Source organism: Portunus trituberculatus, chromosome 8 (genome assembly GCF_017591435.1).
Source record: "Portunus trituberculatus isolate SZX2019 chromosome 8, ASM1759143v1, whole genome shotgun sequence".
Taxonomy (NCBI): Eukaryota; Metazoa; Arthropoda; class Malacostraca; order Decapoda; family Portunidae; genus Portunus; species Portunus trituberculatus.
In genome coordinates this window covers 2,372,447-2,387,500 of record NC_059262.1, presented here as the reverse complement: position 1 = coordinate 2,387,500, position 15,054 = coordinate 2,372,447, and the positions used below count along the sequence as shown (strand labels likewise).

At 41.1% G+C, this 15,054-nt stretch overlaps 2 protein-coding genes across 2 annotated transcripts in view; both read right to left on the bottom strand.

The window, feature by feature from the left end:
* The window catches only part of LOC123499854 (serine/threonine-protein kinase PAK mbt-like), a 15,755-nt gene extending 15,360 nt beyond the window's left edge, over nucleotides 1-395 (bottom strand). Inside the window, 1 exon segment of the mRNA XM_045248389.1 lies at nucleotides 1-395. This exon segment is cut by the window's left edge and continues 94 nt beyond it. The gene's annotated coding sequence lies outside the window, so the exon portion shown is untranslated.
* Nucleotides 396-1,071: 676 nt separating this feature from the next.
* LOC123501027 (tumor suppressor candidate 2-like) lies at nucleotides 1,072-7,554 on the bottom strand. The gene is made up of 3 exons (XM_045249580.1): nucleotides 7,341-7,554; nucleotides 5,505-5,622; nucleotides 1,072-5,042 (listed from the first exon to the last, which is right to left on the bottom strand). The coding sequence occupies exons 1-3, from the start codon at nucleotides 7,463-7,465 to the stop codon at nucleotides 4,947-4,949; spliced, it is 339 nt and encodes a 112-aa protein (XP_045105515.1). The 5' UTR covers nucleotides 7,466-7,554; the 3' UTR covers nucleotides 1,072-4,946.
* Between the last annotated feature and the right edge of the window lie 7,500 nt (nucleotides 7,555-15,054).

Here is a 15,054-nt window from a genome sequence, read left to right as displayed (position 1 = left end):
GGTGGGGAGTCGAATTCACCTTAAAAATGCGAGAAAATAGGCGAGGAGATGGTCACTTTCCCATGTTGATACCTGTCATCCGGGACTTGCTGAGTGAGGGAGACTCGGCCCCCTCCCCGTCCTCTCCCTCCTCCTCCCGCCTCCTCTCCCTCACCCCCACCTCCCCTACGCCATTTTAAACCCCTCTCGCCCTTAACCCCCTCAGAAAATGGCTCTCAGGTCAGCTAAGGTGTTAATTAGAGGTGTGGCCAGGTGTGTGGTGTGAGGTGCGAGGTGTGGTGGTAAAGTTCTCTGTGGTGACGGGCGTGGCTTTACGTTTTCTTCGTGTGGATGGGGAACAATGGCTGTTTGTTCTGTGCCAGGGCTATGAAATCTGACACTCCACTACACTGGCCTGGCCCTCACACACCCCCTTTACTATAACCTCAGTATAAGGGAGAAACACGCATTATGACATCTATTAGTCTCCATTTTCTATCCCCGGCCCCTGGAATGTTTGAGTGCCCCCTGCTCGGCCCCCTCCTCGCGCCAAGCCATACTAGTGTCTCTTAATGGTTTTAATGGACCAGCGCCTCCTAATGGGGTTAATGGCACTTGATGCAGGCCAGGCACACCTCCCGGTCCCTTGAGTGCCAGCAGGTGGAGGCACTGGCTAAGCGATACTCTCTGAAAATTGATTAGAGTTTCACTATTCTTCGCTCTGTTAGAATATCTTCGTTCTTTCCTTTTCAGCTTAAGGTTATGGAAGTTGTGGTGTTTCGTTTTTCTTGTGTTGTGTTTTAGGGTTGTGGGTTGTTGGCTGTGGTATTTGAGTAGATTCGTGGTTTGTGTGTCAGTATTAGTCGCAGATTTACATTATTTGATATTAAAGCGTAGTTTCATTAATTCGCGTGATAAATGTTCCAAGTTTTCATCTCTTCTCCAACTATAAATGCAGACAATAAATAAATAAATGTATCGTTAAATATGAATAAAATAGATGTCGGGGGAGGAAGAAGCGGAAATATCAGAGAGAGAGAGAGAGAGAGATCCATTACAACTACGTATATTGAAGGTTCTGAAACACTTGAAAACCTCTCATTATATATTTAATTAATCTGAACACTGAAAACAAGATAAGGTACCAGAACTTTTCATACACACGCACACACACACACGTAATTCATAACACACAGCATTCTACTCCATATAAAGTAACACTTCTCTCATTCCTAGCACACCCGCAGACATACACCAACCAACCCCCATACAAGAGAATCCAATACTATAGGCTACATCATTCACCCTTATGTAAAGTATTGGGAAGGGAGGAAATAAAGTGTTCTAACTATCCCACACGCCACACATTACGTACAAAAGGGGGCGGAAAACAAGTGATATATTTAATAGCATATATATATCTTACTCTTGAAGTCTGCCTATAGAGGTACTAATATTAACCCATAGGGAATGAATAAGTTAAAGGGCGCACAGTTTCCCTTGTTCCAATCCTCCTTACGCTACGCAAAGAAGGGATTTAATAGTAACTCTCTTAAAATGTATATAGATATTTGGGAGTGATAATGGATATATATTATTTTTCCCCTTTCTAGTGAGAGTTTTACAACCCTTTCCGTTTTGCATTATTGCTGTCTACTGAGCCTGGTACAGTGACACACAGACAGACACATTACCACTATACAACCCAAGTGTTCTGTAGTAATATTGACAGTGAAAGCGCGAGTCTGTGGTGAGAGTGGTGATGCGTGACCCGAGTGTGTTTCTAATGAAGACACACCTGCTAACCAACACTGCACACCTGCTAATTAAATAAACACCAATTCATATCCACAACAATAATAATAAATTAACAGATAAAACCAAATAAATAATAATAATACTATAATAATAATAATAATAATAATAATAATAATAATAATAATAATAATAACAATAATAATGTTTTGGGCTGTGTGTACGAGCTTAAGAAAAGATAACTAGACCTAAAACATTCCTATAACAGACATTAATTTTCTCATGTGTTCACATTTACTCCAAAAGAATGATCACATACACACTATCACTTCTCCATACTGCAGCCGTGCTTGTCAACTCACTTTGGTTCAGATTTACAGAGATGAATGTTTGTAGACTGTAACAACTTTCTCCATTATTCCTGCCCTCGCACATCACTACAAACACTGCAGCCATGTTTCCTTCATATTCTGCTACAAGTCTATAAATTGATAAATAAGTACATTAAATAGACTGCAACAATGTTTTTTCCAGATTAATGAACAGACCAACAATATTCTTTCCTGGTCATTATGGTCCACAATTACAAGCTGATAAACATTCTCAATATTTCTACTACAAACATTCTGAATATTTTTAGTACAAACTGCAGGAATATTCTTTTCATTATTCTAGTCCAGATTTATAAAAATGAAAAGCATACTAAACATTTCCACAAGAAGCAATGTTATAGTTTTGTCAAGTCTGATTCTGAAGTGAACACAAAGTAATGCAGGTCTGTGACACACACTGATTGTGGCCCACACAGCAACAGCAGCAGCAGTGAGGGGAGGCACAGGCTGACAAACAGGAGACCCAACCTGACCAAACTCTTGATACAGCCAGCCTGACATCCCCCCCCCCTAACCACACAACAACACCTCACTAACACAAAAAGTAAGCCAACACAGAGGCAGGCATGTTTGCACCAAAAAATTAGGTAAAAATTCGGTTAATCACAACATAACTCTCCTACACCAATAGCAGCATGGTGAGACATGTACGCACACACACACACACACACACACACACACAGAGCAACAGTAGCAGCCAGAGATGCAAGGCTCGTAAACTGTGGGGTGTAGAGTTGGTGCTGTCACTAAGGTTCAGTTCCAGCAAGGCTCTTTATGGTGCTGTCTTGCCTCTTGTTCTGCTTCTCAAAGGCTGCCACGCAATACGACTGTAAGCTTAACCCTTTCACTACCTGGACACTGCCTTTTCTTAACCTCTAGACTACTTTATTTTCATCATTAACCAAACCAAAAAATTTTACATATCACATTTCTGTCTTTCCTGCTGTGTATCAAGGAAAGGTGAAGTGAAGCTGCTACCCTCTGGCATCTCAGCAGGCTTGTTTTGTTTGTTATTGTCGCCCTTGGTCAATTTCCCCTCCTACATAAACAGAAAGAATAAAAAAAAAAAAAGGCAAAAGATTAAATGAAGCTGCTACTCTCTGGCACCTCAGTGGGCGTTTTGTTTGTTATTGTTGCCCTGCGTTAGTTTTCCCTCTACCTTAAACAGAAAGAATAAAAAAAAAAATAAAAAAAAAAAGTTGAAAGGTGGAAATGAAGCTGCTATTCTCTGGCATCTTGGTGGACATTTTTGTTTAAACCCTTGAGTACCATGACACATTTCCATATTCTTTCTACTGACTACCTGGTGATTCTATACAGCTTCAGAAACTTGTCAGGGAGCAAAAATGGTGAAGACTGTGGCAGTGAAAGGGTTAAAGGGTTACAGCTCGACAACCTCCCAGCAGACCACAACAAGAGAGCAAACTGCAACACAAGAGGCCAACACTCACCACTGTCTCACACAACACAAACTACCATCAAAGACCTAAAGAGATCCTATTTTTTTAGTCTTTTGTGTTGTCCTTAGCCAATATTCCCTTCTTAAATAAATAAATATAAAAAAAAAAAAAAAAAAAAACAAGACTGGTGGTACAACTTAATAGCACACAGAGGAAACACTCCCAACTGTCTTGCCTTTTAAACACAACACAAGCAAAACTAGGGAACATAACCTTACACTAAGTTATATAAACACTAGTAGCTAAAAAAAAAATGAAAGCACATTGAATACAGCACATCTTGGCAGCATTAAGGGGACTCAGGACACAAATCTGAGTTACGAGGGGCTGCACAGGACACATCATCAGCAGCAGCACACAAGACATCATCATCATCATCAGTATCTTGAAAGTAGCGACACAACAAGGTGCAGACACTCCCCGAGACATGATAAGTAGAGAGCATGAATGTCAGTCAAGTGAGGAACACAGCCAGGTTTGTTGTGAATGCTTGGTGAGAAAGGCTGGTGAAGGGGTAACTGTATTCTCTACCCCGACCCACACACACACACACACACACACACACACAAATAGACACTCGCACATACAGTAGTTGCAATATCTCTTCACTAGACACTATATAACTTTCTGAGTTGATGTGGTGGTGTGTGGCTAAAAGAATGTAAGGACTAAGAAAGGCCAGGATTCAGAAACACTGCCCTCTCACCACTGTTTTCCAAGGCTACAGAGATGATTAGTTAGGTTCCTAAGACTGTTTCTCCTTTCAGTCATGTAGAAATCTTAACCTGTCACTAAAACCATAAAAACCTGTGTCACTTCAACCATAACAACCTGCCTCACTTCAACTAGAGCCTTTAGAAAGTAGTGATAATGCATAAAAACCTGCGTCACTTCAACTAGAGCCTTTTGAAAGTAAAGATGTGAGAGAAGTATTTCAAAAAATGACCTCGTGAGATAAGAGTGAGCAAGACCGCCATAACATCGTAACACTAACGCCGCACCAACCAACACTCTGCACCACAGCCGGGGGAACGGGTCCAAGAAACATCGAAATGACCACCACAGACGAAACACACTGGAACATAGGAAACACCCTCCAAGCCACCACAGCCACCCGTCACCCGCAGCACACCACAGCAGGCAACACGAGGGAGTAGTGAGGTGATGGAGGTGATGGGGGGTGGGGACAGAAGGAATGGGAAGGCTTGACACACGCACGCACAGACACAGTACGGCATGCATGCACACCACAACACTCGCGGCGGCCAACCACATGCGCCACGGTCGGCATGGCTTCCTCGGCACCCCGTCGTTCGCTGGCCCGCTGGTCACACCCTTAGGGTAGGTGCGGGCCCCGGGGTCACCGCTGGGAGATGCGCGGGTCCTCCTGGGAGTCCTGGTACATCACAATGGGGAAGTCTGTGTGCAGGCAAGGGAACGGCAGCCGCACGTCACCCTGCAGGTGAACGACAGGGTCAGGGTGGGTAGGGGAGGTATGGCATGGCTGGCTGGCTGAGTAATGATTGAGTGGCTAGCTGGTTGGCTGTATGAGTGGCTGACTGACTGACAGACTGATAATGGCCATACCTGTCTGTCCACCTCACTAACTGTTTCTCAAAGTGGTTCATGGGTTGACTGACAAGTTCATTACCTGACTAACTGAATGACTAAGTAGTGACTGATCTGACTGACTGGTTGACTGTTGAATACCTAGCCAGCTGACTTCATACCTCAGTCTCTTAAGTTACCACTGCATCAAATAATAACAATAACAACAATCACTACTACTATAACTACTACTACTATCAATCTATATACCAGACAAGGCACCTACTACCACTACTTCTACCACTTCTACTACAACAACAACAACTACTACTACAACAAAAACACGAAGAAAGGGGTGACCTGAGCTGACCTGAGGGGTGAGATTAGTAAGGATCTGTCGCATGGTAGCCTTGATGCCTCTTCTCAGTGGCGGCACCTCCTCGTAGAACTCATGTGCCACGTCCCCATCCTCATCCAGGTACATAGAGCTGCAGGAGAGGGTCATGTGAGTGTGTGGGAGGCATGGAGTGTCTGTGGGAGAGTAGTGTGTGTTGGATAGGGGTAAAGTGTGCTCAGGTAGTGATGGAGTGTATGTAGGGAGGGTAAGGTGTGTTTGGGATGGGCTAGTGTGTTTGGTAGAGGTGAAGTGTGCTGGGGTATTGATGGAGTGTGTTGGGGTTGTGATGGAGTGTATGTGGGGAGGGTAAGGTGTGTTTAGGATGGGGTAGAGTGTGTTCAGGCAGGGGTGGAGTGTGTTGGGAATAGGGATAGAGTGTAGATGGGGAGGGTAGGGTGTGCTGGGGCCAGTGGCATGGTGATAGGGGGCACATTTCTGAGGGGGCAACACAAGCAAGGCTAAAGAGAATATTGATGTTCAGACCATTATTTCAGACTTTGCAAAATTAAAGGCATGCAAAATACTGACTTAAAGTTCGTGTATGTATGGTATAATATATGTATACATAATAAACAAATGTATTATAACTAATCTCACATTTTTATTACTTTCAGGTTTTGCCCCATGTAAAAGTATCTACCACTACACCACTGATTGGGACAAGATGGAGTGTGTTTAGGGAATGTGGTGAGTGTGTATACTAAACTAACTTGTTCCAGCTGAGATGTGCTAGTGGTGGTGAGTCTGGATGCAAGGATGGGTACTGTAGCAACTGTAAATTATAATAGGAGACTTAAACTTAAAAATAATAGCGTCTTTGCAGCCTGAAATACAAATCATGTCTTTTGTCTGAACTTGCCCTACTGTCACACATTCCCACAAGAGAAGGAGGAAAAGGATGAAAAGCAGGAAATGAGGAAAAAAAACAGGGTAGAAAAAACAGGAAAGGAGGGAAAATAGCAAGGGAGGGAAAAAGCAGGAAAGGATGTGAAAGAGGAGAGAAAGGAGTTAAAAGACAAAGAAAGAGCATGAGAAAAGGTAAGGAAGGAGGTAAAATCGGAGGAAAGGAGGAAAAGAGGCAAGAAATGATAAAGAAGCAAGGAAAAGAAGAAAAATGGCAGAAAAAAAGAGGAAAAGAACAGGAAAATTAAAAAGAGTCTGGGGAAGAAAAAATCCCTGGAAGAAAATATTTAAAAGCAGGATAAAAGGAAAGAAAGGCAAGAAAAAAGCAGAAAGGGGAGGAAAACAGCTGGAAAAAGTAATGAAACAGGAAAAAGAAGGAAAGACAGCAGAAAAGTACAAACAAAGCAGAAAATAAGGCAAGAAAAGAAGTGAAATGTCAGGAAAGGAGGTAGAAGGGCAAGAAAAGTTGAATAGGCAGGGAGAGAAGGAAAACGACAGGGAGAAAGTGAATAAAAACAGGAAAAGGTGAAAAGTAAGAAAGACGACAAAACAGCTAGGAAATGGTAAACACACAGGAAAAAGGAGACAAAAAGAAAGGAAATGTGCCAAATAACAAGAAAACGGGGCAGGAAAAAGATTAAATAGATAGAAAAAGCAGTAAAAATGAGAGAAAACCGGAAAAAGGCAGAGAAAGGAGGTAGAATGAGGGAGGCAAAGTTGAGTAACATAAGATGAAAGTTAAATAACATTTCAAGACCAAAAAAACAATACATTAATTCTCACACTCCTCACATGAACAAAGCAAACACAATGAAACACAAATAAAAAAAACAAACACGGGAAAATTACACACGCCAAATGGGAGAGTAGAAATGACGTTTCTAGAAAGACCCCCACCACACTCACCCTCTTCTCATGTACACGAAGGGAGAGGCAAGTCTTTTCACTGCTCTTTCACCGTTCTCCTTTCCCTCCACCTCGTCTGCACTGCTGCTCATCCATCTCTTCAGTTTTGACGTGCTGCTCCCCATTTTTCACCCTCTAAACGCCTCTCTGCCTCTCCCGTTCCTCTCCTTCCTTCTCTCCACCCCGCAATGTTTTGATCCAACAGCTGACGGCAGCCACAGGATCAGGTGACGCAATAATGGCATTGGATTCGCCTCAGATTCTCTCTATTTCCATTTGTGGAGTTTGATTCTCTACAGGTTCGTGGTAGATGGAGTCCTCTTAGATTTTATGTCTGACTTTTTTTTTTTTCTTCTTGGTTTCATGTCGTGGTTAGCTTTTTAAGGAATTTTCTTTTGTGTGGCTTACTCCCCTGGTTTACTCATCTGGTTTGGTATCCCCCTTTACAATGGCATAGCAGGCCAATATGAGGTAAGGCTCAACCAGTGATAGTAGGGAAATACCACACATGGTACAATAACTCGTTATTGTACCGTGATGCCACAAACCTACTGGCACGACAAATCCTGTATATGAAATAGCAAGTGAATACAGCAATCTGAAGAATTGATTTATGTGCCATTACAGGATTTGAAATAATAACCTAAACAAACTTCTATGTAAGGCAGACTTGAATGACTCAACTGACTCCAACGCAACATAATCATCAGGAAAGGAATTCCAACCACCAACACATCGAAGTGAAAAGAAACGTCGTCTGATTTCACTAATGCAAAAACAATGAGCAATTTTGAATCTGTGTCCACGGGTCCCTTTTGCTGGTGGAAGAATGAATATAACACTAGATTTGATTCCATATTTCCCCATGAAAAAATTTCCAACATTTCAGCAAGTCTGTTCTGAGAAGTCTTCCTTTAACTGAATACAAGTCAAGAAATTTTAAACGCTGTGAGTACGGAACATCGGCCAGCCCATCAATCCTCTTAGTCCATCTCCTTTGGACAGATTCTAGTAAACGCAAATCCCCAATATAACCAGTGTTCCATTTGCACACAGGAGAAGCAAATGCAAGAAGAGGGCGAAGACGAGACGCCTAAAAGGGATTTCATAATTTTTAGATCTGCACAATGTTGATTTAAGGAAGTTGGAAGAGAGAGCTTTTAATACTGTGACAACGGACGATTCTCTCTCTCTCTCTTTCTCTCTCTCTCTCTGCACGTTCAGGAAATATAGGTATTACACACACACACACACACACACACACACACACACACACACACACACACATTAAAAAGTTTAATTTTCCACATGGGACGGTGGACATTTGGAACGGGTCGAGTGAAGAGATTGTACGTAACAGCAGAAAGTGTACATATATTTAAGGAAAAGTTGGATAAAATTAGATATAGAGACAGGTCACTATGAACCCGCTCGAACCCTGTAATATACAACTAGGTAAAGACACACACACACACACACACACACACACACACACACGCGTAGTGTAGTGGTTAGCACGCTCGACTCACAATCGAGAGGGCCGGGTTCGAGTCCCGGTAAGCGGCGAGGCAAATGGGCAAGCCTCTTAATGTGTAGCCCCTGTTCACCTAGCAGTAAATAGGTACGGGATGTAACTCGAGGGGTTGTAGCCTCGCTTTCCCGGTGTGTGGAGTGTGTTGTGGTCTCAGTTCCTACCCAAATATCGGTCTATGAGCTCTGAGCTCGCTCCGTAATGGGAAAGACTGGCTGGGTGACCAGCAGACGACCGAGGAGGTGAATTACACAAATGAAACTAAAACACGCATTATTCTATCTTTCATTTCTTCATCCCTCCTCCTCCTCCTTCTTTCCTCCTTCACCGTCTTTCTATTACTTCCACTACTACTACTCGTGTCCTCCTTACTTCCCTTCCTTCTTTTATAACTACTACACCGTCTACACACCTGAAAATACCCGAAAAAACACAAAAAATTAAGGTGAACGTTGAGTTTTGAACATTTTCTTATTTCTTCTCCTTTATTTCTCCTATTCTTCTACTTAATCTCCTTTCTTCCTCCTTCTCTCACTACTAGTATACACCTGCGCCTGAAAGCACTCGGACACCTTAATTGAAAACCTTGTATATTATATTACGTTAAAATTTGATATGGCAGACCGGCATCGACTTTCCTCCTCCTCTTCCTCCTTTATTTCTCGTTTTCTCCTACTTCTCATTCCTTTCTCCTCCTCACATCCCTGCTACCACTATTAGCACACATATATGACTAGAAACACTAACAGACACCTTGAGAAACTTTATATTACGCTAAAAAATGACGGAGAGCCAGGCACCAGCTTTCCTCCCCCTTGATCCTCCTTCACTTTCCTCTTTCTTCTCCTTCTCTTCCTTTATTTCTCCTTTCTCCCTCCTCCTCACATCCCTGCTACAACAATCAGCACACATATACGTCTGGAAACACTGGCAGACACCTTGAAAACCTTTATATTACGCTAAATATGACGAAGAGAGATCGGCACCGGCATTCCTCCTCCGTCTTTATTTCTTCTCCTCTTCCTCTATTTCTCTTTCCTTCCTCCTCCTCACACCCCTGCTACCACTACTAGTACATACCTGAGTCTAGAAACATTCCCAGAGACCTTGAAAACCTTTATATCACGTTAAATATGGCAGAAAATGCTAGTTGGGCGGGCGGGGAGCGCTCGGCCTGATGACGTCACGAGCTGCGGGGTCCACAGGCACGGCTTTCCTGGCCAGGAGCTCGTGACGTCACGGATCCCGTAAAATACGAACGTAAATCATTTTGAAAATCGCATTTTTAATTACTCCACGTAGACTCGATTCCTTTATATATTTAGATTCCTCATATCTTTTAACTATTACCGAGATTAACAAAACACTTCCAGCCTGAGTAGTAATAAAATGAAAAATAAAAGTTTATTTGAATAAGTTTTATAACACCGATATTACTAAATAAATTTCTACAGTCCACAAAGTTTGTTTTAGTAGGAATTCAAACACTTTAAAAGATACGAACTACTTTCACAAATACTTTAAGTTTAGCAAGGAGTCGAAATATAAGAATAACAACGGAGCCGAAAACGTAAACATTTACACTTTGAAAGGGACCACGAATCTTTCAAAGTCTACACACTGAACTCAAACAGGAAGGAAAACATTTATTAAGTCATAAACGATTTTTTGAAGCAATACTATCTTGACTAGAAACTCTAATAATAAAAATCCTAATCGGCGATATGAAAAAATAACGCCGGAAACCCAACACATATTTACATCAAAACACCCACAAAACCAACATGTTCCACCAAACACGAGTATTGAAAGCATTTAACAGGCTACTAACTATAATTTAGAAACAATAAAACACATCTAAACCCCCAAAAATAAATGATGGAAGAATAAAGGAAAAAGTTTAACCGACCTGTGGGTCTCTGGCGAGACCCACAGAGGACTGACCAAGTCCAAGATGGCGGCGGCCAGATTCCGCTATGCTCACTTTAAAACCTTCACCACACCGACACCAGGTGACGGCGGAAATATTTGACGGGATCATGTGAAAGTACAAGCTGGTAGCTCCGTCTTATGACATGTGTGGCTCGTAATAAATGAGAAATAAGTAGATAACAACCGATAAATATGGGTGGCCAGAGGTGACTTTTGTAATTTTTCGCTGGGGTTGAATCACTGATCTATACTGTCCTGGAGGTTAGGGAGGGCTGGTTAAACCTCATAATGACGACCTATGGCCATGAAATGTTGAAATATATGCAATTTATCCCTATGTTTGCTAAGTAACCCTGTCCCGGCTCACCGCTATCCTCGGTGCCGATCTACCTTCCCCTAACCTGACTACACTTGCTTACTCTTCAATCTAATCTAGCTAAATTTCACACCGTTTCCACTCACAGATGTAATGAAAATAAAAAAAAAGTGAAGCAATAACCTCAAAAGCTAATCAGATGATTACTCACAATACAGGCTGGGGGGAGGGGAGGATGGAGGGTGTTATGAATTATGATAGCACAGACACTCACCTTGGCTTGAAGTGCTTGGCGCAGGAAGAAACTGCCTGGAATATGCAAACAAGTGTGTGTGTGTGTGTGTGTGTGTGTGTGTGTGTGTGTGTGTGTGTGTCAATGTATAGAGCTAGACTGACCTAAGAGCCAAGTCCGCCAACACTGGAGCTATTTCGCGCCTATTCTTTCTCTCTCACGGCGCCACCTATCGACCGTCACTCCCTAGCCTTGATTTGGAAGCCAAAAATTGGTATGTAATCGATTACCAAGTATTTTCGAAAGAAAGCTTATAATTAGAGTAATATGATATTATTACATGGATAGGCACATTTACAATATCTATGTACATATCGTAATGATTATGTACTAAATATAAAGATAGCATGAATTTTGGCTTCCCATTCTCCTTTCCCCTATAGTGTCATGACTGTCATCCCGTCCTACTAACACATTCAACACCTCCTTACCTATCTCTTCAGTCTGGTTGTTATAATATGCTTGTTACGAACTTTGAGAGAGAGAGAGAGAGAGAGAGAGAGAGAGAGAGAGAGAGTCTGTTTAGTAGGAAATCGATCATTGAAAGTATTGTTAACACTGTTCAGCACTTGTTACAATTGAATAATGAAGTTGTAGTAACTGCTGGAACGCAATAATCGATTTGTAGTGTCCTTTAACCTATAATTGCCTCTCTCGAGCAGTAGTTCAAGAGTGAACAAGCTTATGAAGAGCAGAAATGTTGGAACTATCAATTTCCCGCTGCTGAAGTGTGTCCTGTCGTTTCTCACAAATAAAACCTTAACAAAACGTCAGCAGATAAGGATATTTTGGCATTAAAATGTTAACCTAATGAAAGTAAAAAGTATATTTGGTGTGGGATTATGTTATTCACCTACTCGCGCTACCGAAAAAAGAAAATTATAATAATAAAGATAAATAAATTATAGCGAGTCTCGTCGTAAAGGTTTGAGAAGCCAGCATGACGCACCATAGTACTTCTCGCAATTTTCAAGTATAAAAAAAATAATAATAAAAAAAAATCACGAAGCAATAAATTCACACACGTGTATACATATGCCTATCCTTGCCTTCAACACGTGCGCTCTCTCTCTCTCTCTCTCTCTCTCTCTCAGCATCGTTATTTTTCACACACACACACACACACTCTCTCTCTCTTAACCCAATAATAAAACCAAATACCTATAACTAGGAAAATAAACACTATCTTTTAAATTCGCCACTTTATTATAAACATTTTTTGGTCCAAAGCCAGACACGAACAATTAATCAATACATGCCACATATTTATACAGGCGTTGACCTGGATACATAACCAGAATATATATGTACGTATTTATGTAGTAGTAGGAGTAAATATCTTTGATCATTACATGCATATAGGAAGAACAATTAACACACACACACACACACACACACACACACGGTTAAGGAAAATAAATAAGTAAAGAGTATTATAAAAGGAAGAAACTAGAAATATGAGAGGATATGACAAAAGGAGAAAGTGAGAATAAACAGTAAAAAAATGGAGGAGGAGGAGGACGACGACGAGGACGAGGAGGAGGATATCAAATAAAGAAGAAAATTCAGATTAAGTAAGATAAAAAAAAAAGGGAAAAATAAATAAAAACTATACTCTAACAATGTAAGTGAATTAATTAACTTCCCACACACAAATTTTACAATAACAAACTTCATGACTCCAATGTTTGTGCTCGGTCTTGTCTCCTCTTGGCCTCACACAATACGTACATAGAAAACGAAGGTAAAAAAGAAAAAGAGAGTATAAAAAATAATATAGGGAGATAATTCCTTATATCAACTTTGTGAAGATTAAAAATTATCATGATTATTTTGCTCAACTACACACACACACACACACTATGGTGACTCACTAAGCACTTACATACTTACAATATCCTCAGTGATCTAGGATAGTGACAAGTACATAAAAATCTTCGAGCTCATATTCTGAAACACTTTGCTCTCTCACCACAACTATTTTCCAAGGCCACAGAGATGATCAGCCAAGTTCTCAAGAGTGTTTCTCCTGTTAATAATATAGAAATCACCCAGCCAGCCTTTCCCCTAAGGAAAGAGCTCAGAGCTCATACTGACCGATCTTTGGCTAGGACTGAGACCACACCACACACCACACACACACCGGAAAGGCGAAGGTACAACCTCTTCAAGTTATATCCTGTACTTATTTACTGCTAGGTGAATGACTGCTACACATTTAGAGTCTTGCCCATTTGCTTCGCTGCTTCCCAGGACTCAAACCCAGGCCATCTCGATTGTGAGCTGAGCATGCTAACCACTACACTACATGGTGTGTGTGTGTGTGTGTGTGTGTGTGTGTGTGTGTGTGTGTGTGTGTGTGTGTGTGTGTGTGTGTGTGTGTGTGTTGAATTAAAGTAAAATGACACATACCATACATTCCACCAATCACATTTCCACATTCCCATTGCAAGATTCTCACCACCACATTCCTGACAACTACTACCTCTACCCATCCTTAACATTACATCACATAAGGTTATACAAGGTCAGAAATATTTATCGTGGGAGTTTTGAGTGGGTGGGAATCTTGAGTGAAATTTACATAGAATTGTGCATTTGTTTTGTTAATTTAGTGAAGGGAAGACATTGCTATACATATTTACACACTAAGATAATACAGTACACATTAATTCTCTGACTGCTGTGCTTATTATTATCATTATCATTATTACTATTATTATTATTATTATTATTTCATTTTGTTATCAGCGAGTTGTTCTTTTCAGTTTTTTTTTCCTTTGATAAAAAAATATCAAACAAAATGAAAGAAAAGTAAGATAAAATAAAACATGTAAATATGTAATAATGACAAATACATACAACTAATACATAATAACTGAATAAGAGAGAGAGAGAGAGAGAGAGAGAGAGAGAGAGAGAGAGAGAGAGAGAGAGAGAGAGAGAGAGAGAGAGAGAGAGAGAGAGAGAGAGAGAGAGAGAGAGAGAGAGAGAGAGAGAGAGAGTCTAAAGAATAAAGTGGCAATAACAAACCCTGACTCAACACCACCACACCACACCACACAACACTCAACCACTCACCATCAGCAAGAGTTTAAGTGAGGGGCCTGAGAACACCATTATTATCACCACCACCACCACCACCACCACCACATCTACACACACACACACACACACACACACACACTAATCTAAATGAGGGTTAAGTTTGCCATGAGAAGAGGTCACTGTTGCATAGCTAGGGACTAAAACCTGCCACGACTCTCAGGTGAAGTGAAGCGAAGTGACTCAGGTGAATGTTAGGTGAAGTGACTCTCAGGTGAATGTGAAGTGACTCAAATGAAGTGCAGTGAAGTGACTCAGGTGAATGTGGATGACTCATATAGCAAATTCTTGTATAAACACATGCTTGTAATAAAACGGAGCCTCTCGAACTGAAAACATATGAACCAATGTGAGAACCAACAAAACACTGTATGTTGTGGGAGAAACCTGAGCCACAAGGCAAATATATAAGAGACATGAAGGAACTGACAGCATTTATGGCAGCAAACCTCACAAATCTTACTAAAACAATCACACATTATGAAAGAAAGCTCATAAGTACAATAAAAAAAACACATAAATAAGTCAGTAAAATTAT